Consider the following 22,581-nt stretch of genomic DNA (forward strand, 5'->3'; position numbering starts at 1 on the left):
GCCGGCAGAGGGCGCGAGTGGCGAAATCAAACCGTGGACCGCGTTCGCCGCCCAAACGATTTCTGTAGAATGCAAAAGGCGATTAAGGTTATAGGCGATAGCGTCCATTTTCGGAGAGCCCTAACGCCGATGCACGCTCGCGTCCCCAGCCACGCCATCGTCGCCTTCGCATCCCGCTGCTGTCGCCGCCGCTATCGGCCCAGGTACGTCAAAACAATTTTTGTTATACGCTCGCGCTCGGATCGGGAATTGCGCAGACTCGTACAAATATGGCTGTGTAGCCCGCTGCGGTGGCGGGCGGGCGACATGTTACGTCGCGGCGCGGTGCGCTCGCCGATCGATATTCCGACGATGTGACGTACAAATGTCGGCCGATGCCAACGGCGATGTGGACGCACCACCATCGTCTGCAACTCGCGTGTGATCTGTGTGCGCTGAGCGCGTCCGACGACGCCGCCGACGCAATGTTCTCGCTGTGAATATCGGCGCCCAGACGGACGACCCACCAACGAGTGTTGTGCACAACATACACACGCAGGTGCGTACGCAGCCGTACTAATAATTTTCGGCGGGCGCGCGCGATTATTTCGCCAGCCGCGTGCGCTTTTTCGTTCTCGCGTCGACATGCATGCGCAGCACGCCGTCGAGCCACCACCAGCTCCTCGGCGATGCCATCCCCATCGCCAGCCTGCGCCGCGTGTTTGTATCGTACAAACAAACGAAACAAAAGACGACATTTTATTCACCCTAGCCACTATCGAAATCAAATTCCGTACATATCGATTTTAAAAATGTAACATGTGTATCATTCTTTTAGCTGGAGGCTACCCTGCATTCCGGGTGTAAATAAATGGTGATGATGAACACCTCCAACGGCAGCCAGGCGGAGCAAATCACGATGGTGGTGCAAGATCCGGACGATATGTCGGACGACGACGATGACAACTGTCCGTCGTCGCCTGGCTCCACGTACGACGCCAGCACGGATTTCATGACCTCCGCAATGGAGGACGAAGTCACCGCGCAGCTTGCAGCCGCAGGTCCAGTTGGCGTCGCAGCGGCCGCGGCGATTGTCTCGGCGAAGAAACGCAAGCGCCCGCATTCGTTCGAAACCAACCCGTCGATCCGCAAACGCCAGCAGAACCGCCTCCTGCGAAAACTCCGCCAGACCATTGACGAGTTTGCAACGCGCGTTGGCCAACAAGCTATTGTCCTGGTAGCCACGCCAGGTAAACCCAACACAAGCTACAAAGTCTTCGGCGCGAAACCCTTGGAAGACGTCATCCGGAACCTCAAATCAATGATCATGGAAGAACTAGAAAGTGCGTTAGCACATCAAGCACCGCCTCCGGTCCAAGACGACCCCACATTATTCGAACTACCACCGTTGATCATCGACGGTATACCCACACCGGTCGAGAAAATGACCCAGGCCCAATTACGGGCCTTCATCCCTCTCATGCTGAAATACTCTACGGGTAGAGGTAAACCTGGATGGGGGCGGGAGTCCACACGACCGCTATGGTGGCCGAAAGAGTTACCCTGGGCGAACGTCCGCATGGACGCACGCAGCGAAGATGAAAAACAAAAGGTGTGTTTTGCATTTCTCATACATTTATCTTTCTACATTCCGAGTATTATATTATATTAATGGGTTTTTGTAACGAAGGATGGGTTTCAGATCTCCTGGACGCATGCCTTACGACAGATCGTCATCAACTGCTACAAGTATCACGGGCGCGAGGATCTCCTGCCCGCATTCAACGAAGAGGACGAGAAGGCGAACGCGGCGGCGACGGCGAACGCAAATGTCGGTACCGTGCTCAAGATGCACACTTCGACGGGCATGCACAAGATACAGATCCAAGCTAACGGCTCGCCGCAGATCATTGCCGCCTCGCCCGACTGCCTGTCGGGCTCCTCGGCGCAGGTCTGCCTCGACCCCACCGGATATAGTTCCGATGTCGATGTTCGTAGCACGTCACTGATTACTAGATGTCGTCACGTTTTTATTAAGAACATTGTTTTCGTTGAGAAATTTTTACGAGTTTCATTTGGCTTATGAGAGTATGAGTTGTTAGCTTGGTTTTGTAGTGTTTATTTTATTTCTTTCTTCATTTATTCGCGCTGAAAGCGGTTGGCTTGTGGTTTTGATGTGATTGTGTCGTTTAGATTTCAACACAGTATGCGCCGACGGTGCTGCATACGATTACGAATGCGGATGGTACGGTGAGCATCGTCCAAGTGGACCCCAACAATCCGATTATTACGCTGCCGGATGGAACGACGGCGCATGTGCAAGGTATGGCTACTATTCAATCGCAAGGCGAAACGTTGCATGCCATCACCGACGGTGGCCAGACTGAGGTGATGGATCTTAATTCGGTGACGGAAGCGACGCTCAACTCCGAAGGACAGATTATTCTCACTGGTGAAGACGGTCATGGTAAGTATTTTATACAATTTTATTTCATTTATTATATTTTTCAATTTTATTTAATAGTGAGTGGAGTAATAACGGTACCAGTGTCAGCATCGATGTACCAAACGATGGTGGCGAATATTCAGCACCTGCATACGAACAGCGACGGCACGGTGTGTATGACACCGGTGGTGCAAGTACCGAAAGTCGAACCGAACAGCGGTGAAATGGAAACGGTGACGTTAACGCAAGGCGGACTAACGCCAATGATGCTGCAGAGCACCGGCGATGGTCAAACGCAGGTTCTGCAAGTGCTGTCACTGAAAGACGCCACCGTACTGACGAAGGCGATGGGCATCGCTGATGTGAAGACCGAGGAGACGATTATTGGCGATCAGGGCTAAGCGCGTGCGAACGCGCGCGCGCCAATTTGTACATAATACTAATTGTGGTCGTTGTGAGTGTGCCATCTCTGTGGATTGCTAGTTTTTAAGTAGGCAAAGGATGAGGGAGCGTTGCGCGGCTTGCGGTCGGTGCCAAAGGCAACAAAACGAGTACCTACTGTGTTAATTTTAATCGCTAGATATGTGTATCGATGATTTTCGTTTCCGACGACGTTTGGTTACCCCCGCCACCCCCCAGGTAGTAGTTAATTTCATCAGCTCAGTATATGATTATTACGTTTAGGCGTCGGACCAAGTGGAGCAGAGCAGAGCACAAACGACTACGCCCCCCCCCCGGATCGGACGGACGATGAAACAAACAAGCAGACATTTATTTTTTTATATTTTAACATAACTAGGAAATTATCCAAAGAATTTAGGGAGTTTTTAGACACCCGAGGCAGGGAGTAAAACGAGTGTGTGAAATACTTAATTAATTGCGCGCGCCGTCTTAACTTGTACATACTGTACTATTATTAGTTACTAGAATCTTCTCCTGCACACGAGTCACATTTATTATTTTCTTGATTTGATTTCGGTTTATTCAAAGAATTGGTTTTTACGTTTCGCGTCTTGCGAATCATTCCGGACAGAGCTTGTCTTTGGATTGAGGCGGTGGTTCATGGTTTACTGATGGATACTTAGTAATTTAATGATGATGATGATAAATTTAAAAAGGAATGAATGCGAGCGGATGTCTTTCGACGACTTGGTTGATTCAAGTTTTTTCTGGAGGAAACACTAAAACCTGTTGTCTTGTAAAAATTATTGTACTCTGAATTTTTAAAAAGTAACTACACTACCAAATAAAACAAAAACTTGAGAACAGTTCAAGAATACAATATTTTTAAATTTATGCGCTAACGAGGTTCGATAAAAGTTTTGACAGATTTTGACAACTCACTACAGAAATAGAGGTTACGTTGCTTGTCATCTATGCACATTACATTCAATCACTGATTTAATCGTAGGAAATACAAATTATTAATTAAACTCATCATTTAGTATACCACGATGGATACTGGCGTGATGACGGACCTCGTCGTGGATCCCAACATCCGCGGCTGGGTGTTTTTGCCTATTATAGTCATAACTTTTCTTGTTGGTATCTTTAGACATTACATTTCAATTCTGTTATCCTCACAGAAAAAGGTTGAATTACAACAGTTACAAGATAGGTAAGTTGCATTTAATTATATTATCAATGAAATAATGTGTTTATTCAATATTAAAAGTTTATTTTAATCAATAATTTATCTGATTTTATTAGTCAAGTCATTCTGCGAGCAAGAATGTTGAGAGAGAATGCCAAGTACATTCCAAAGGCATCGTTTTTAATGCGGCGACAGTTTTTCAACAATCAGGAAACTGGCATGTTGACACAGAAAAGGGAGCATGCAACTCCAAACATGATGACTGATCCTAATATGATGACAGAGATGTTGAAAGGCAACATTACAAATGTAATTCCTATGTTTATCATTGGTGGATGGATTAATTGGATGTTTTCTGGATTTATTACAAGTATGATCACAAAACACAACGATTTACCACTTTCGGTTGATTTTTGCTTGCAAAAACTAACAAAAAACCTTATTTTTTGTAGCAAAAGTGCCATTTCCATTAACACTTCGTTTTAAACCGATGTTACAACGTGGTATTGAGTTGTCCCACTTAGATGCTTCATGGGTATCATCAGCATCATGGTATTTTTTGAATGTTTTCGGTTTGCGAAGCATTTACGCTCTAGTCTTGGGAGAAAACAACGGTACTAATAACTACAATGCGATATTTAGTGATTTTTGTTAAATATTCAATTTATTTCAATAGCTGCTGATCAAAGTAAGCAAATGCAGGATCAAATGTCCGGAGCAGCCATGGCAATGCCTCCAGACCCAAAAGTAGCTTTCAAAGCCGAATGGGAAGCGCTCGAAATCGTGGACCATCAATGGATTCTCCAGGATATTGAGAGTTCAGTATTTGAAGAGAAAAAGTAGTCACCAAAGTACCAAGTAATAAGATTGTACTGAATTTAGCGGAAATTATTTGAAGTAAACTTATTTGTCAAGGGTTTGTACGAAATAATTTAAAATATGTTTTATTGTTGTCTACAATGTCAGGTATTTCATAATAAGTAACCAAGTCAGGTTGGTGTTTAAAGTATTGCCTACCTTAAGTCAGCGCCGAGGCAAAAAATAAACGATCGAAACAACTGAACCGGTGCGCCGGCATCCAGTTGTTTGCTTTTGTCGCGTCTGCCGCGCTGAGAAAGTTCGTCTCGCGCACTCAGCACACTCAGCAGCGTTGCAGACTCAGCACGAAAGCGGGTATTCAGTTTTCAGTTGTCACAGTCGTGCGAGCGAGCGCGCCGCGTGAGAGTCTCGCCAAGCCGCTTAAGTCACACATGCCGCGCCAACGCGCCCAAAACGCATCGCTAACATCGACCACTTAAATTTCTATTTCGCAATGTCGTTCATCAACTAATTAACGACGAGTGTAATTAACAAGAAGTGAAGCAAAACGAATCAATGTGGGGCAGTCCGAACATGTGCGTTCGGCGCATTTCCGCGATTTTAACGACTTAATCGACGCGCGCTGCACAGAAAACGTTGAAGCCGTGCGCGTGTGGAATTCAGGGACCAACAACATCAACAAGCTTCTTCGGAATTCGGTAGGCGCCCCCACTGGTTGCATTCCACTCAAAAACCCATTCAATTCATAAACACACACATATATTAACACATTTTTTTATTATGCATGTTGGCATTGTAACTAACACAAACCGACCGTGTAATTGTATGTAATTGAAACCGCGAGCTGCGAGCATCTGCGTGCGCTCGCATTGATTAACACATCAACCCTCATCGTAAGTCATTAAAATAAAGAATAATCAAGATATATTAATGGATTACAATGAAAAACTAACTAAAAAATAACATCTACAGTCGTAAAACACTCAAAAACAATTTTTTTATTCAGTTATTTATTAATAACTCAATAAATAAACATGATAAACCAAAAATTCTTTAAATAAATTATTCGGTAATAAATTCTACATCAAACCACGCAAAATTTATGTTCTTAGTTATTTTCAATCAAAAGTTATTGATAAATTTGTTTTTTTCCTTGTAACTTTTTTTCTAGAAATACTTAAAAGTTAATTTATACATATTACACGTAGAATTTACAGCTGAATTAATTAAAGAAAGAATTTTGTGTGCACTTTGTTTAGTTTTTGAGTTATTACCGAAAAACTGATACCTCAATGGTGTTGTTGTGTTAACAGGTATTAAGTGATAATAAAAGCGATTGTTGGCGCTGATAACATTGTGATAAATGTAAAAAAGACGGAAAAGCAATGTGTGCAGTCGACAAGTACACCCGAGGCGTAAATATTTGTGTATTTTACGTAATATTACCGCTTTTTTAACGACAACTTGACCAATGAACATCTTTTTCAATACTCAACAGCAAATACCTGTTGAATATTGAGTAGAGACATGGAACTAAGTTGATTTACGCGATGACGTCATAGTTTACTTTATCTACTGCTGTTTGTTTGGTTTGCGTTCGTTTAGGTTTGTTTTCGCGATGTGGCCGCCATTGACAGTTTTTCTCAATTTAATCGAATGATGAAATGATCTTAAATGGATTGTGCGTGCGTGATATTTACTTGTTGAGACGCGAGAGATTATGAATGGTAGCGTAGGTAATTTATAAAAAAAATAAGCATGCGGTCAGTAATAAATATTTATGAGCGTCCTACGTAATCTTTCATATTACAAGCGTGAGTGAGTGAGTGATTTCTTGCATTCTAATGAACAATGCGTTATATTATGCGATGCGAAGAATGTTCAACCTATTTTCGCAGATGTCGTCAACTGTTTATTAATCATTTCTAAGTGAATGTTTTATAACATGGCGGCAATGGCGTTTGATGATCCACATCTAAAATGGCCGCCTATGATAACCCACAACACACGCTATTAGATTAATTAATCTAGATGTCGCTTTGCTTGGACAAATTGTGTGTTTATTACACGGGATTAGTTTGTACGAGAAGGTATTATAAAGGTGTGTTCAGGTTATAATTAAAGCGTTGATTGTTTTCGTTTGTTTGCGTTTGTTTTGGTCACGAGCGGCCGCAGGCGAAGAGGAAGTGCTCTCGTTTTCACAGTCGCACGACTCCGCCGGGCGTCGCGGCGCTGATATAAAAATAACCGAGGTAAACGACATTGCTGCACCGACGGCGCAGTGCAGCATACGGAAGGCGGATTGTTTGATGCGTTGTGCCTCTTTTTACCGCTTTGGGAGGCTGATAGAATTTAATTTATGGCGGTTTTTCGATGCGTTTTCGACAGGAACCGCGCAACATGACGACATGTGTCCTGTCCGCCTGTTTTACATCTGGGCTATCAACACATGGTGTTGGATTTCTCACAGTGGCTGATATTAATGATTATTGTAAACAAATGGATACATTTTAGCTTTGAAACCAATTTAAATGATTTTAATTCAATTAATTTATTAATTTTTGATATTGTTTTTTGCAATTGAATGCAAATTTGCGTGTAACTTTTTTTCTAGCAATATTTGAAAGTTGATGTACACATATTTTACGTAGAATTTACTGCTAAATCAATTAATGAAAGAATTTTGTGTGTACCATGTTTACTTTTTGAGTTATTGCCGAAAAACAGGTAAAAATACAATGGTGTTGTGTTAACAGGTATTAAGTGATAATAAAAGCGATTATGGACGGTGATAACATTGTGATACATGTAAAAAAGACGGAAAAACAATGTGTGCAGTCCACAAGTACACTCAAGGCGTAAATATTTGTTTTCTTGACATAATATTTCCGCATTTTAACCAAAAATATCATTTTCCGTGTTTAACAGCAAATACCTGTTGAATATTAACGATTATTGTAAACAAATGGCTACAAATGGCTTCCAAACCATTTAAATTGATTACAATTCAATTAAATAATTAATTTCTGTTGTTTTCTTTGCAGTTGAATGCGAATTACGCTCGAGGCAAACAAAAACTCAACAATCATCAGCGCAAACATGGCGTACCATAACGATAACGGTGAGTAATCGAGTTATCGATTGTACATGCACTGCAATTATCCAATTACGCAATTATCAATCAAGCGTCGTTCGCCTACATCTCCTTTCAACGCAATTTCGCCGATGCTGATAATAATCAAGTTTTTATTTACTGTATCTCTAGGCTACGGCTGGTACACATGCAAATGCTGCCCGTACGGTTATCACATCGACCTGGACTTTGTCAGGTACTGCGAAACGTTGGGTCGACAGGTAGAACGCACCGGGTCGATCAAAAGACGCAAAGATCGACGACGCCAACGACAATCTATGGAAGTATTGCTTGGACTCGCCCCGCAACCAGTAATCACCACCAGTGAGCAGCCACTTACCCCGATCGAAGACAACCGGATGTACCTTTCCGTCACCGATGCGCAAACTGTGAAAACTACGCTGAATAGTGTTATCAATGACGAATTGGGTGATGTTGTGCGTGATTTCGAACGCACTCTGCAGAGATCCAAGAATAAACCAGTGAATAATCTGCCAGATGTTACCGCAGTCTCAGGTAAATCAAAAATGGCGCCATAGAAACAAATTTTAGTGTGTATTTGTTTATTTGTGTTTGCGCCGCCACTGGATTTTGTTTGTAAGCGGATTCACACTAAAATGAACTCCGCGAGCACTCATGCCGAACAATTACTTGAGCGCTGTGCGCGTGCGCTCTCATTATTGTTCCTCACGTTCTTTCTCGCGTTTCTTCTTCTTTTCATTCGGATTCAGTCTGTGTGCTGTGTACAATGCAGCAACAATGTGTAAATGGTCGTTCTTGTATCTATGGTTCGTCATGCGCCGTTTACAATATTACCGCGCATGTAAATCCACAAAAAATGACATTATATCAGTATATTTATCAATTCCGCAATGTTTTATTTCGTAGATACGGTGCGGAGGTCGTCGATGTCGAGCACGTCCAGCTCCAGCATGACAATATTGCATTCGGCTGGCGAAGGTCCCGGAAAAGATTTCGACACTGTGAGTATTGAGTCTTCGACGTGCGGATTGAGTCCAGCCGCATTGCAAAACATTCGGGAACAAATGGCGCTCAGTTTAGAGCGCACCAAGGAACTGGAGGAGCGCGTCAAACTGGTGCCGTCACTACAGGTAATTAGCATTGGTAATTGCAACGGCCCGGCGTGATTAATGACATGTTACTTTGAACAGGCGCAGATTGCGAGTCTGCAGGACGAAAATAGACGCCTGCGTGCTGAGGATAGGCTGAACTCGAATTACTTAATTTCTTCGGCTGTGTTTCAAGCGAATGGTACGCGGAAAACCGGAAAAAGCCCGCCTCCACCTCCGCCACGCCGTGATTTTGGTGTTACTGCCGGTGTTATCACACGAAACGTTGCTGTGGGGCATCAAACACCATTGACAAGAAACGCGTCGACTTTGACACAGAATAATCAACAGAATCACATACAGAATCAAAACAATCAACATGTTGATAGATGGTATGCGGAAAAGTCGAAGTTTCTCAATGGTAATATCAGTGCACCTCCAGAAAAGTCTACAAGAGATGTTAGCACACAGACAATCAATGATAATCGTCCTGTTGGAGTGCAAACGGTTGAAATCATCAAAAATCTGCGTGATGCAGCCACGCAGAATGTAAAACTAGCGACCACCACGCATTGTGTTCAAGTTTCACCGGATACCGCCACTGTTGGTGTGTCCGATGATTGCATCGACGCCATTTTGTGTCCTAAGTGTAAAATATGTAAAAAGTCCATTGGTGTCAACACCAATTTTATTATTACTCATGAAGTTGTTAACGAAGACACTCCTAAGGATGAACCCATCTCTTTGGCGCTGTTATCTACCCCCAGGAGTAAATCATTTCATCTGGGAGAAGGTAAACTTAACATGTCGCGGTTGAGGACGGTTGGTGTGCAGTACGAGCATCGTAATCCAGCGAAATGTTCCCAAACGGAAGTGAAAACCGCATCGAAATCTTCCCAGCATGAAAGTATACAAAACCACAAAGGGGTGCAATCTGATCAGGTAATTCCCACACCCGTAACTCCACCAAAGGTGAAAACAAAGAGTCGCAGCACGGATGTGGTTGGTTTGACGCCCGTGACTCAATCGAAGAGTAAATCCACGGATACTAAGGAATTGACGCCGGTGATGAAGCATAAAAGTTGCGAACCACTAAGGGTGCTGACATTGGATGCAATGACTCAGATTGTATCACCATGTGTGAAGTGTAAGGAGACTAAGGATAATAAAGAAGTTGAAAAGGTTCAGTTAACACCGACTACACCGACAACTCCAGTGGAGGATGGTGGTAAAAGAGAAGTATCTAGAATTCCACGCCTGCAGATACCCACTAGTCCAGTTAGTACCCCTGTTGAAAGTAGGAAATACCGTCGGCAGGATACCTATACCAAGATAACTCCTGACAAAGTGGAAATTGCTGAGAAGTCACCAACAAGGTGAGACAAAGTTAGTTTTTATTTTTAGGAGCTTAGAACATGTTTGCAAATTGAAAATGGCGTTGACAAGTACTAACAGGTTTACAGTTTGCTAATATTGCACAACTAGGTCATGTCTGATGTTAGGTCAGGAATGCTCCGCTTTATAAATTGCGTCTGCGCGAGGGTGGCGTTTCTATGCCACTCGCACGTCGATATTCGCTACCAAAACAAATCGCGTTGTCCCAGGCACAGCTCGCAATGCTTGCGTTCGCGCGGCATGTTACCGCTTCTCGTGTAGCGTTTTGCGTTTGGTCGCTTAGCATCTTTTTACACTCATATCTAACATATATCTATGTGCCTGACTTGATGTTGCTGAAAGGGGATGCTTACATGCGAACGAACATCTTAACGACGAGGTATATTTTCAAATATTTGCGAAAATGTTTATGTTAGACATAGTAAATGTTTTTTTTTGAGTAATTGATAATTAGTATGTAATAAATGTTGTCTGGTCGTAGATTAACGGCTGTAGAACTATCAGCGGGGGTATGTTGCCGGGAAATCAGTCATTTGGAGAAAGTCAAACAAAAATATCAACTTTCCGACAGTGTGAAGGCTCCCACACGTCCACCACGTGATACAGAAACGCAACGCGAAAGTACAACTGAAAGTTCTTCCGACGTTCCCAAAGCTGCTACGTCAATTCCAGAGAGTACGCTGTGTCAGCCATCTTCCCCACGCAAAAAGTACGTCGTAAATAAAATGGCGTATTAACTCCAATACTAATTTTACATGTTTTTAACGCAGATCTCATCCAAGCCGAGAAATGCAAGGTGCAATGAAAGTTCTCAATGATTCCCTTGAAAAACACTCGAATTTACGCAGTGCACACCTGAAAAACGCCAATGCCATCGTTGAAAAGGAATGGTTCCGCGTTTCGAGCACCAAAGACGCTGATCCACTCAACGTTGAAGATTACCTAGACGCTTACGAAGATGTTTCTTCACCGTTGTTAGAATACATAGTCAATATGGTGGATGCGAGTGGTAATACAGCAATGCACTACGCTGTATCTCATGGTAACTTCGACGTGGTGTCAATACTGCTTGACTCGAAAGTGTGCGACATTAATCGCCAGAATAAAGCTGGTTACACGAGTGTGATGCTTGTGTCTTTGGCAGATATGCGAACACATACGCATGCTGATGTGGTGCGGCGGTTGTTTTCATTGTCGGATGTGAATATCCGAGCGAAACAACATGGCCAAACTGCTTTAATGCTTGCTGTAAGTCACGGAAGACTCGATATGGTACGGATGTTACTCGAAGCGGGCGCTGATATTAATATACAAGATGAAGATGGAAGTACAGCGTTGATGTGTTCGGCAGAACATGGACATATCGAAATCGTCAAGCTTTTCCTTGGCCAATCTGATTGTGACACAACTATTAAAGATGTGGTAAGTTATTTAAACTATTTTCTACAAAAAATGTTAACATTTAACGTTTTAGGATGGCAGTACTGCTTTACAAATTGCAATGGAAGCAGGCCATAGACATATTGGTGTGTTATTGTACGCACACGACCGGAGTCGTTTACAACCGGCCGCCATTGCTGCGGGCGCGAAAAAGTCAAAATCTGCGTCGGCGAGTCCGAAAATGCCCTCGTCGCCGCAGATGACACGCAGCGTCAATCTCGCCATGTCAGCGAAAAAGTAAAGCACGGCACAGTGTTACTAACCCCACAACTAAAAAAACGCTCACAATACTAGCGGTCCATTGTTAGCTGTAACCTTTCACCTCCCTAGGTGGTCGACGTTCTGAATTTATCAAATGACTATAAGACTATTAACTATATCAATGAATTAAGTTAAGTTTCTCGATGGGTGTATTTAAGAAAACAAGTTGAGAAAGAAAAAAAAAACACAATACTAAACGATTTAAAACGGTATTTACAACCCCAGTGAGTGTACTGGACGAATAAAATATTAATAATTTACCAAATTTAACGTAAAATACTTTGAATACTTATAAAAATGCTTCTTCGTCACGTTTCTGCTTGCGCATACATCGCGGGCAGGGTTTCAGCGCATTGAGGCACGATTTGTGCGATACTCCACTACATTGATTACACTGGAAATTAAAAAAAAGTCATAAAACACCACCAAGCACCAAAAATATTAGTAAAACATACTCTGTAGACGTTATCAGTGTCAAAGGGAAACAACGGCTTCGTATCAGCGCAAAACTCGCAAAGGAAACCTTTCTGACTGCACAACCAGCAATTCAAAACGTGATCACGACCGAAATTGACAACTTTCTCCAACTGCAGCGCCAATCCGCCATCTTTGATTTGAAGTAAGTCCTGAAAGACACTTTTTAAACAAACATTTCAATGTGCATGTATTTAAATAGCCTACCGAAACTGAATATTGATGTATGTGCTCATACATGTATTCCTTAGGATACATCATCTTTTGTAGCTCCTCTATGACGGGTTCACGACAGGTAAAAAGATAAGCTCGCAGGTAATTGAGCTGATTTCGCAGGGTCTGCAAGCGGGACATTTCGTCAACAGCGGTGTAAATATACGGATTGGCGGTTTTAAAGTCCACCAATGGATCATCTTTGATTTCATTCAGACAATTAAACGCCGATTGCGACACCGGATACTTTTTGTAGTCCCAGTTGTAGATAATTCGCGCTGGTATCACGATTTCTTCGCTCGCCATGCATGTATCACAGTAGTAGTTACCAGTAAAGGTGCAAACCCTAAGAATTTTTCAAAATTATTTCTTATTTTGTTATAAAAATGTGTTTTTACTCACATTATTTTGTTTGTCAATGAAAATTGCTTCTTGCAAGCGAAACACTTGTAATCTTGCGCGTCTAGACCTCGCTCTTTACCCAAAATCGTCACTTGATCAGTAAAAGAAATAGTTTTTGTTGGTGTAGTTGGAATTTCGTCCGTTTTAGTCGGTTTTTCATCGTCTGTGTTTTGTTCCTCACTACTTTTGGCATTTTCTTCAACTTGTGACTCATCATTACTATCATTATTAAGTCTGTGTAAAACATCTCGAAAATCCGGCGTACGTATATGTGTACCATTTAGAAAGTTACTCTCCACTAAACTACTGTAACTTCTCTCCATTTTCTCCTCGGGAGTCTCCGGTACGTCATTGGTTTTATCATACGACCAACCTGATGATTGCTCTTTTAAAATATTGCCTAAACTATTACTTTGCACCTGTTGATCGGTATTGTCAAGATTAACAGCTGGAATTGGTTTTAATTCCGTTGTCGGCGGGCGTGAATCTTCTTCTAAGGCCTCCACTGGTTGTTCGTCCATGTCTGAATGCGTCTTTAGAATCAATTTCAAAGCTTCGTCTTCGTTCAACGAGACGATTTGTCCAATACCGGATGATTGAGAGATGATTGATGAGGCAATCGAACATGTTTCCGAGTTTCTCGAGCTAGATGTTTGCAACATTTGCGCAATATCAACCCCTGGAGCTATCTAAATTAAAAATATATTGAAAAATCATGTTTTGTATGTCTAATCAACTTACCTGATTCAATCTCATTGGTCTATGAGCAATTCCAGCCAATGAGAGAGGAAAATCGACCCAATTGTTTAAAATTCCTGAATTACATGGCAATTTCACAGTGACAGCCTCTACTTTCTCAATGAGTATCTGTGCAATATCCACACACTCAATATCCAGCAAGAAAGCATAACTTTGATAGTATCTAAGCAAAGTTTTCCTGTTTTCTTTGATAGTTTTCATATAGGAAGAAAGTAAAGCTTCATTAAGCACAATGCGGATCCATGCACGACACTGCCCTACTTCAGTTTTGATCGAGCGCAACTTTTCTACCTGTTTTATATTTTCCTGATGTGAAATTTCCATCAGCAGGTTCCAAAAACTGAAGTTGCATTGCTGGTCAACGTCCAGGGTGCGTCGAAATCGGTTCATAAAACCATCTTTTAAACCATGCAAGAATATGGCTTCGATGATAGCGCATAAATCAAAAGCCCCTTCATCAGTTACCTCATCTGTTTCCGTGCTAGCCACCATAATCTGAGCCACGTTTTCCTTTAAAAGGGTTGTAATATTTTCCTTGATTGCTGTCGCATTTCTATTGTTATTTTTCGACGTCACTGAGTCCAAAATCGACTTCATCGCGAACAATGCTCTATGACTATTAACTAACTACATGTAACATGACTAATATTGCGCTATTGTTTATATTTTTGTTGTGTGTATAAAAAATGTTTTGATTTAATGATCAGCTGAGAAGTGGAGTTATCATGAGGAATGTGGGTGGGAAGTGGGATATTTTTTCGTTCGAACGTTGGGAGCCCTGCAAATGTCAAAATTACAAATCAATTTTTAAACAATCGAACAGACAATTGAACTGTAACATCATCTTTAAACATTATTCGAGTAATAATTGAACAAAAAATAAATATAACAGGCAGGGATATAAGATTATTGCTTTAGAAAATAGTGTAGTAATCTTGAAAATGTTTGGTTATAGATTCTATACGCTAGTAAAGTATCTACCTCAGCGCCGCCTCGTGGCTTATTTTTTAAATGGTGGGTAAGCTACACCTGTCAAGCTAATGTTTACACTTTATTATTGAATATATTATCAATAATTAAACATTTAAAAAAAATGTCGACAAAAAAATATTTTTGTTTGTATGCCAATATCATGTTTCTCAGAAACAACTATTTCATCAACTGCAGCATCTGCTGGAGCTGTATTAATTATTGCAGATGAAATTCTTTCCCGTCGTTTACGCAATCTCTCAGCTCGTAAACCTGCATTAGAATTTCTTTTTTTTTTACGTATATTAGAGGAAATATAGTTGGGTGATAAGATTCATTGAGTGGATTGTTAGATTTTTCACCCCCAACAAAATGTGCACTGCAAATTCTGGAATTTTTTCCAGGCTGCCACGGTTTTCCATCACTCCTGCAATCAGAGCTTTACTTATAAAATTGTGACAATAATTGAAATTATTTGTTTGCTATTAAAATTGAATAATCATGTTTAGTGAAAAAGAACTAAATACCCTATTTTTTATAGCCATTTTAGTAATTTATTCACTTTTCATACCGCTTGAAGGAATGAGACTGAAGCCGGTCTTCTTTTTCACTCACACAATAAGACTTCTGTCACACCCTATACAGTTTTCGGCCATCATTATGGTATACGTATCAAGTGTAGTAAGAAACGTTTACAATGGTTAACAACACTTTTGCGATTCATTTTTATATTATAGATTACTATTATATTCATAATAATAAAATTATTCATTTTAAGTGTATTTGGCACAATTAGTTCAGTTAATTAAATTTTTCATACTGACACACTTATAATAAGTAAGTTACTCTTTGTCTACACTAAAATTTATCTAGAAACTAGAAATAATTTATATGGCAAAACAACGTTTGCCCGGTTAACTAGTATATATATAACATATGGTACTCAAGGTTTCAGATCTCACTATTTAAGAAATAAGCCACGAGGCGGCGCTAAGGTAGATACTTTACTAGCGTATAGATATAACTGGATGACCTTGCATGAATTTTTCGTTGCGTTGCAAACTTCAACACTTCAACTTCAGAATGAGAATGTCATCCGGTCTTCAGGGTTCAGTTTAGCCGCCTGCTGCCTGTGACTGCGATTTCGGCTACTTGAACAAGCATCTACCACGTATAGTATTGCATTTCATGTTTGATCGTGTTCGAAACGCGTTCGGAAGTCTTCAATCGCTGCTTAACCTGTGTAACGCCGGCCGGGTCGCTGGAACGCGTCCCTGCGGCCGACATTGGTTAAAAACTCAGTTTCCGAGTGTGGTTTGCGTATTAATATGCGAAAACAACCCGCCGACGATTTGTGAACACATGCACTGTGAGACAACGCGACGCAAGGCGACGAAAATACATTTTTAGTTCTCTGCACACAACTTTGAGCATCAACACCACACAATCATGGCTAGTGTCTCCTACCAGATTGCAAATCTTCTTGAGAAGGTATTATATACATCCCAGTAGATATAAACATTTATTAATATAATATTGTAATATTTGTAGATGCAATCTTCTGATAAAGACTTCAGATTTATGGCCACCAATGATTTGATGACCGAGTTACAAAATGACAGCATCAAGTTGGATGATGATTCTGAGAGGAAAGTTGTGAAGATGTTGCTTAAACTGCTAGAAGATAAAAACGGCGAGGTTCAAAACCTTGCTGTCAAATGGTAATTGTAAAAATAATCATTTTATTCCTAAAAATATTAATTAAACGTTTCAGTTTGGGTCCTTTGGTGAACAAAGTCAAAGAATTTCAAGTGGAAACCATTGTGGAGAACCTCTGCTCCAACATGATATCGGAAAAGGAGCAGTTGAGGGATATTTCTAGCATTGGCCTGAAGACTGTGATATCTGAACTGCCACAGGCTCCTGGAGGATTGTCCGGTAATATTTGCAAGCACATTACTTCAAGGTTAACTACAGCTATTGAGAGGGTTAGTTTTTTACATTAAAAAGTCGATTTTTATTGTTTAAATGTTTTATTTAACAGCAAGAAGATGTATCAGTCCAATTGGAGGCCCTAGACATCGTGGCTGATCTTCTCGCGCGTTTCGGCAATGTACTCTCTTCATTTCACGGTTCAATCCTAACGGCTCTCTTTCCACAACTTGAATCACCACGTCAAGCAGTCCGCAAGCGCTCAATCGCCGCGTTAAGTAATCTTGTCCTCTCTTGTAACTCACTTCTGTATGCCAAACTCATCGATCACCTGAAGATTGGCCTCTGTAATCCGAACAACAATAGTATGCAAACGCGCACTTATATTCACTGCGTCGCTGCTGTGTGCAGACAATCTGGTCATCGTTTTGGCGAACACATCGAAACCTTCATCCCGCATATTCAACAGTACATACAAACCGATGATGATGAACTACGAGAGTTTTGTCTGCAAGCGTTTGAATCGTTTGTCAACCGATGCCCGAAAGAAATCACGCCGCACATCGCAATGGTCACTGAATTATGCCTCAAATATATCACACACGATCCCAATTATAACTACGATGAAGATTATGAAAACGACGGTGTTATGGATACAATCGATGGGGATGACGATGAAGACGAAGATGAAAACGACGAATACAGCGATGACGACGATATGAGCTGGAAAGTACGCCGGTCAGCTGCAAAGTGTCTGGAATCCATTATAACATCACGACATGAAATGCTCCCGGAGTTTTATAAGGTGCTGTCACCTGCGTTGATCGCCAGATTTAAAGAACGCGAGGAAAATGTAAAATCCGACATTTTTCACGCTTACATTGCACTTTTGAAGCAAACAAAATCTTCAGTGAGTGTCAGCATTGATCCGGACTCCATGGAACAAGAAACACCAGTGTATCTTCTACAACAACAGGTTCCTGGTATTGTGAAAGCAGTCAGCGTGCAAATGCGTGAGAAAAGCATCAAAACACGCCAAGATTGTTTCTCACTTCTCAAAGAACTCTGCACAGTTCTGCCTGGATCACTCACAGCACACATCGGGGAACTTATTCCGGGCATTCAATATTCTTTGGGCGAGAAGAACTCCAGTAGTAATATGAAAATCGACGCGTTGTCGTTTATTTACTGTCTGTTAACCACACATCGCCCGCCTGTTTTCCATCCGTATATCGATGTTCTACTGCCGCCAGTCATAAACGCGGTGGGTGATAATTTCTACAAGATCACTGCAGAGGCTTTGAATGTTTTGCAAGAGATGGTGAAGGTTATTCGGCCGTTAAATGCTCCGTGCAGTTTTGATTTCACGCCGTTTACTAATCAGATTTACAGCTGTACATTGGTACGGTTGAAAGCAACGGATATTGATCAGGAGGTGAAGGAGAGGGCGATCTCCACAATGGGGCAGATTATTTGTAATCTGGGTGATTATTTACGCAAGGAGTTGGATATGTGTTTCCCGCTGTTTTTGGATAGATTGAGGAATGAGATTACAAGACTTACGACTGTCAAAGCGTTGACGAATATTGCTGGTTCGCCGTTGAGTATTTCACTACCAATAATTGTAAGTAAATTAAACAATACAACATTTATTTATTTTTTAAAACATTGTAAATCTTTTTAGGATGATGCTATACCGATTTTGGGTTCATTCTTGCGTAAAAATCAAAGAGCGCTGAAACTCAGCACACTCTCTCTACTCGACTGTTTGATCAAAAACTACAACGCCAGTTTCAATTTTGTCCTGCTACAGCATGTGACAGTGGAACTACCGCCTCTTCTCGACGAATCTGATCTTCATATTGCGCAGTGGACGCTGGTTATACTCAAATCCATCGCCGAGTACTACCCGAAAGCGCTTCATAATATCTCGAAAACTATTCTACCGGACGTAATGAATTTGGTGCGATCACCACTGCTGCAAGGCGCAGCGCTTGCATCAATGCTTGATTTCTTCAAAGCGTTGGTTAAGTGTAAGATACCTGGATGTGGTTACGATGAGTTGCTGCACTTGTTATTGCAACCGGTGCTTTTGAATGGTAATCAGATTATTCACAAACAAGCGTACTATTCGCTTGCGAAGTGTGTGGCCGCCATTACCACGGTTTGCTCGAACAAAGCGCTGCCAGTTGTGCAGAAGTTTATCTATGATATTAAGAATGCTAATAATGATAGTCATCATATCTTTGGACTTTTGATTATTGGTGAAATCGGGCGTAATATGTAAGTTTTTAAAGTTTTTTTGTTGAATTTTTATGAATATATAGTAATAATTTGTATTTTTTCAGTGATTTGACAGCTGCTGGTAATTTAGAGTCTGATATAATCGAGTCATTCTCGCATATTTCGGAAGAAATCAAATCTGCTGCGAGTTATGCACTTGGAAGCATTGCCATCGGTAACTTACGACAATATCTACCTATTATATTAAAGGAAATCGAGAATCAACCCAAAAGACAATACTTATTACTTCATTCATTGAAGGAGGTAAACAAAACAACACATTTCTCTATTTTAACAGAAAATAATTGATAAATCTCTTGTTTTTAGATAATAACTTGTTTGTCAGCATCTGCTGATGGCACCCAACAGTTACTCCCATATGTCCCTGCCATTTGGAAGCAATTATTCCGTCATTGCGAATGCGCCGAGGAAGGAACTCGTAATGTAGTCGCCGAATGCCTTGGCAAGTTGACACTTATTGATCCTGCGAATCTACTCATCAAACTACAAGAAAGTCTCAGCTCCCCATCGCCGTTAATGCGCACCACTGTCGTGACGGCTGTTAAATTCACCATTTCCGACCAGCCGCAGACGATTGATCCTTTGCTCAGGCAATGCATAGGTCAATTTTTGAACACGCTACAAGATCCGGACGTGAATGTGCGTCGCGTTGCCCTCATTGCGTTCAATTCAGCGGCGCATAATAAACCTTCTTTGATTCGTGACCTGCTTGATACAATCCTGCCGCAATTATACAGTGAAACCAAAGTCAAGGTAATAGTATACATCATAACCTTAAAATCTTACATTTATAACCTTATTTGTGAGTTTAGAAAGATTTAATCCGTGAAGTGGAGATGGGTCCGTTTAAACACGTCGTTGATGATGGTTTAGACATTCGTAAAGCAGCTTTTGAGTGTATGTACACTCTCCTTGATTCGTGCGTGGATCGCATTGATATTTTCGAGTTCTTGAACCAAGTGGAGAGCGGCCTGAAGGATCACTACGATATTAAAATGTTGACGTACTTAATGGCGGCTAGATTATCACAGATTTGCCCTGGAGCGGTTTTGCAGCGTTTGGATAGACTAGTGGAACCATTAAGAGTGACTTGCACGATGAAAGTTAAGGCAAACTCGGTGAAACAGGAATATGAAAAACAAGATGAGTTGAAACGGTCGGCGATGCGTGCGGTTGCCGCATTGTTGACAATTCCCGATGCTGGTAATTACAAATATAATTTTAGGTATTATTTTGTTATTGTTATGTGTGTGTTTTCAGATAAAAATCCACATTTGCACGAGTTTGTCACGCAAATCAAGACATCGCCGGATCTGCAGCCGATTTTCGAATCAATTCAGAAGGATTCGAACGGCTCGCATCATGATTACCTGATGGATCAGAGTTAAGCGTCCGTTTTTTATTTTTGTGCGGATAATGGTTATAAATACTTCATTTACTCTTAATTCGTTTAGTTTGTTAGGTGGAGTACTACAAGCGATGCAGTGCGTTCATTTTGCGTCATGTTTATTATATTAGAACTGAAAGCGAATCAATGTGTAATAAAATTTTGCACTTTGTCTCAGTGGTCATATAAAGTCGGTATATTTCAAAAAAAAACAAGTTCATAATCAAATGTTTCATAATTTTTTAAAGTACAATAGGAAAAATTACTTATTTTGAGGCGCGTAAATTGATAATATATATGATTGGACGACTAGCGTTTGATAGCCCACAAGAAGAGGTTAAAAATATTACTGATTACATAGGTCTACATGATTCTTAGCATACATACAAATATTTTAGCCTAGACGAATAGCGAATTCTTTAAAAAAAATTAAGATCATGACCTGCGCATAGTTAACATCGTATTAATTTCCCAGATAATACGACGTAGAATATCAACAACATCTTTTAACTGTTTATTTTTAGCAACAACTTGCTCCATAATCTCTTTCATTTCCTCACATGAGGATCTATATGCCTCTGTGTTCTTCTTTTCATCATGTTTTGGATCAATCTCATCTTTATGTGGTATCAAACTCTCAATATGTGTGTACTCCATGCCCTGAATCTGACAATTCTCATTGCACTTCTCATAAATGAGCCGGAGTCTTTTAAAGAGTACCCTAATAGTTCTCAATTGTTCCTGGACTTTCACCTTCTTATCATTACTCTGACTTGCACCCTGTGGTGTACCATTGGGTGGTTGTATCTGTTTCAGAGTTTGGAAGACTTCCTGTGTTCTACTGACAATATCCTGGACTGTTTCCTGGCCAATTCTGCATAGTGAAGCAGTGTTGAATTCCTTTGCTGGCTGTGGTTGTTGTTGTGCTGGAGGTGTGGGGGTTGGTGTTGGTGCAACTGTGGGTTGTTGCACAGCTTGGGAAACCTGTGGGCTTTGTTGTTGCATTTGATTCAGGTGTTGCATGCCCATTGATTGTTGTTGTACCATTTGCATTTGATTATTTCCTTGTGGCATCTGTGTAGAGCCCATATTATACTGGGCATTCATTTGTCCCATGATTTGATTGCTTGCACTGCTCATATTATTCATCTGATTTGCAAGTGCATTGTTTAATTGCCCACCCATAGCATGATTCATTTGATTGTTTAGTTGATTACCCATCCCAGAATTCATCTGCATGCCCATTTGGGACAATTGCCCAGCCATTTGCCCCTGCATTTGGTTTTGCATTGAATTGTTCATTTGATTCTGCATTGCCCCAGCAAATTGATTGCAGTTTTGTTGGCCTAAATTGGGGAGGAAGCGATGGGTTGGGCCAGCCATTGCAATATTTTTAAATTAACAATATTTAACTTTATTTAAGCTTGTATATTCTGTTTAAAAGCCAGAATCACAAGAAATCATTAGCACAGTAAACATTTGAGGTTATTTCATCGTAAATTACACACACAGGTATACATTTTTGGATTTTGGGTACCGGAAGCCACATTTTTACCATTTTTATTAAAATAAATTAGAATCTACCCTTAAAATAACTTGATAATAAACATAGCTTAGTTTAAAGGCACCTTGCTTACATTTAACTTTATTAATATTTAAGTTTTAAATTTGACGTTTACTGATAAAGTTTACCCACTCTCCGTAAATTCAAACCAGAGGGGTCATCTTGTAACCAAAAAAGATAAAAAATACCGGTATGAAGTGAAATTCTGTGTGCTTTTTAATATTTTACGTTATATTTTCATTAAAACATGGCTAATAAACAAAGTTCTTACCAAAAAGCAAAGAACAGTGTCACCCATAAAGGATCAACCGTTGGCGATCTCAAATTTGAACTACGAAAGGTAAAATAAAATTGCTAACCAAAAAATGTACAGGTGAACCTCTTATTTTCTCTGTAATGTGCAGCAATTTAAGAGCCGCCTGCGTGATATGCGAAGCAAA

The 22,581-nt window shown here is 40.9% G+C and overlaps 6 protein-coding genes across 12 annotated transcripts; 4 read left to right on the plus strand and 2 right to left on the minus strand.

The window, feature by feature from the left end:
• Window positions 1-46: 46 nt before the first annotated feature.
• On the plus strand, window positions 47-3,693 carry ewg (DNA-binding protein Ewg). Of its 6 annotated transcripts, none has more exons than XM_065309638.1 (5): window positions 47-203; window positions 818-1,591; window positions 1,682-1,969; window positions 2,173-2,446; window positions 2,504-3,693. In XM_065309638.1, exons 2-5 carry the CDS (start codon window positions 851-853, stop codon window positions 2,824-2,826), a joined length of 1,626 nt encoding a protein of 541 aa, XP_065165710.1. In that variant the 5' UTR covers window positions 47-203; window positions 818-850; the 3' UTR covers window positions 2,827-3,693. The 6 variants fall into 6 exon arrangements, with proteins under 6 accessions (XP_065165710.1, XP_065165711.1, XP_065165709.1 ...); XM_065309639.1 differs by lacking the exon at window positions 47-203 and adding an exon at window positions 254-538 and having other exon boundaries at window positions 1,670-1,930; XM_065309637.1 differs by lacking the exon at window positions 47-203 and adding an exon at window positions 254-538.
• Window positions 3,694-3,759: 66 nt separating this feature from the next.
• EMC3 (ER membrane protein complex subunit 3) lies at window positions 3,760-5,011 on the plus strand. The gene is made up of 4 exons (XM_065309646.1): window positions 3,760-4,043; window positions 4,136-4,389; window positions 4,472-4,633; window positions 4,696-5,011. Exons 1-4 carry the CDS (start codon window positions 3,880-3,882, stop codon window positions 4,860-4,862), a joined length of 747 nt encoding a protein of 248 aa, XP_065165718.1. The 5' UTR covers window positions 3,760-3,879; the 3' UTR covers window positions 4,863-5,011.
• A 138-nt stretch (window positions 5,012-5,149) lies between these two features.
• LOC135797337 (KN motif and ankyrin repeat domain-containing protein 2 kank) lies at window positions 5,150-12,402 on the plus strand. Of its 2 annotated transcripts, XM_065309633.1 has the most exons (8): window positions 5,150-5,536; window positions 7,883-7,959; window positions 8,104-8,487; window positions 8,860-9,083; window positions 9,144-10,417; window positions 10,918-11,145; window positions 11,207-11,858; window positions 11,911-12,402. In XM_065309633.1, the coding sequence occupies exons 2-8, from the start codon at window positions 7,887-7,889 to the stop codon at window positions 12,115-12,117; spliced, it is 3,042 nt and encodes a 1,013-aa protein (XP_065165705.1). In that variant the 5' UTR covers window positions 5,150-5,536; window positions 7,883-7,886; the 3' UTR covers window positions 12,118-12,402. The 2 variants fall into 2 exon arrangements, with proteins under 2 accessions (XP_065165705.1, XP_065165706.1); XM_065309634.1 differs by lacking the exons at window positions 5,150-5,536; window positions 7,883-7,959; window positions 8,104-8,487 and adding an exon at window positions 8,646-8,794.
• On the minus strand, window positions 12,269-14,895 carry Plekhm1 (Pleckstrin homology and RUN domain containing M1). The gene is made up of 5 exons (XM_065309636.1): window positions 13,968-14,895; window positions 13,227-13,915; window positions 12,819-13,170; window positions 12,593-12,763; window positions 12,269-12,531 (listed from the first exon to the last, which is right to left on the minus strand). The coding sequence occupies exons 1-5, from the start codon at window positions 14,580-14,582 to the stop codon at window positions 12,427-12,429; spliced, it is 1,932 nt and encodes a 643-aa protein (XP_065165708.1). The 5' UTR covers window positions 14,583-14,895; the 3' UTR covers window positions 12,269-12,426.
• A 1,102-nt stretch (window positions 14,896-15,997) lies between these two features.
• On the plus strand, window positions 15,998-20,749 carry Cand1 (Cullin-associated and neddylation-dissociated 1). Its single transcript, XM_065309630.1, has 9 exons — window positions 15,998-16,445; window positions 16,506-16,675; window positions 16,729-16,942; window positions 16,999-18,510; window positions 18,571-19,169; window positions 19,235-19,433; window positions 19,497-19,943; window positions 20,003-20,393; window positions 20,451-20,749. The coding sequence occupies exons 1-9, from the start codon at window positions 16,404-16,406 to the stop codon at window positions 20,576-20,578; spliced, it is 3,702 nt and encodes a 1,233-aa protein (XP_065165702.1). The 5' UTR covers window positions 15,998-16,403; the 3' UTR covers window positions 20,579-20,749.
• MED30 (Mediator complex subunit 30) lies at window positions 20,746-22,209 on the minus strand. Its single transcript, XM_065309645.1, has one exon. It carries the CDS (start codon window positions 21,958-21,960, stop codon window positions 21,013-21,015), a length of 948 nt encoding a protein of 315 aa, XP_065165717.1. The 5' UTR covers window positions 21,961-22,209; the 3' UTR covers window positions 20,746-21,012.
• Window positions 22,210-22,581: the final 372 nt, after the last annotated feature.

This window comes from Atheta coriaria, unplaced genomic scaffold (assembly GCF_025399875.1).
Source record: "Atheta coriaria isolate IRGN ID8LTWV9N9 unplaced genomic scaffold, Caltech_Dcor_3.1 hic_scaffold_8_pilon, whole genome shotgun sequence".
Taxonomy (NCBI): Eukaryota; Metazoa; Arthropoda; class Insecta; order Coleoptera; family Staphylinidae; genus Dalotia; species Dalotia coriaria.

Coding starts and splice junctions, on each gene's coding strand:
- Cand1 (XM_065309630.1), top strand. CDS start 16,404: ATGGCTAGTGTCTCCTACCAGATTGCAAATCTTCTTGAGAAG. Junction 16,676..16,728: donor CAAAACCTTGCTGTCAAATG/GTAATTGTAAAA, acceptor TAAACGTTTCAG/TTTGGGTCCTTTGGTGAACA. Junction 19,434..19,496: donor TACTTCATTCATTGAAGGAG/GTAAACAAAACA, acceptor TCTTGTTTTTAG/ATAATAACTTGTTTGTCAGC.
- Plekhm1 (XM_065309636.1), bottom strand. CDS start 14,582: ATGAAGTCGATTTTGGACTCAGTGACGTCGAAAAATAACAATAGAAAT. Junction 13,916..13,967: donor GACCAATGAGATTGAATCAG/GTAAGTTGATTA, acceptor TTTTTAATTTAG/ATAGCTCCAGGGGTTGATAT. Junction 12,764..12,818: donor TACATCAATATTCAGTTTCG/GTAGGCTATTTA, acceptor AGTGTCTTTCAG/GACTTACTTCAAATCAAAGA.
- LOC135797337 (XM_065309633.1), top strand. CDS start 7,887: ATGCGAATTACGCTCGAGGCAAACAAAAACTCAACAATCATCAGCGCA. Junction 11,146..11,206: donor CCATCTTCCCCACGCAAAAA/GTACGTCGTAAA, acceptor TTTTTAACGCAG/ATCTCATCCAAGCCGAGAAA. Junction 11,859..11,910: donor ACACAACTATTAAAGATGTG/GTAAGTTATTTA, acceptor TTAACGTTTTAG/GATGGCAGTACTGCTTTACA.
- EMC3 (XM_065309646.1), top strand. CDS start 3,880: ATGGATACTGGCGTGATGACGGACCTCGTCGTGGATCCCAACATCCGC. Junction 4,044..4,135: donor TTACAACAGTTACAAGATAG/GTAAGTTGCATT, acceptor TGATTTTATTAG/TCAAGTCATTCTGCGAGCAA. Junction 4,634..4,695: donor AGTCTTGGGAGAAAACAACG/GTACTAATAACT, acceptor TTATTTCAATAG/CTGCTGATCAAAGTAAGCAA.
- MED30 (XM_065309645.1), bottom strand. CDS start 21,960: ATGGCTGGCCCAACCCATCGCTTCCTCCCCAATTTAGGCCAACAAAAC.
- ewg (XM_065309638.1), top strand. CDS start 851: ATGGTGATGATGAACACCTCCAACGGCAGCCAGGCGGAGCAAATCACG. Junction 1,970..2,172: donor GATATAGTTCCGATGTCGAT/GTTCGTAGCACG, acceptor TGTGTCGTTTAG/ATTTCAACACAGTATGCGCC. Junction 2,447..2,503: donor CACTGGTGAAGACGGTCATG/GTAAGTATTTTA, acceptor TTTATTTAATAG/TGAGTGGAGTAATAACGGTA.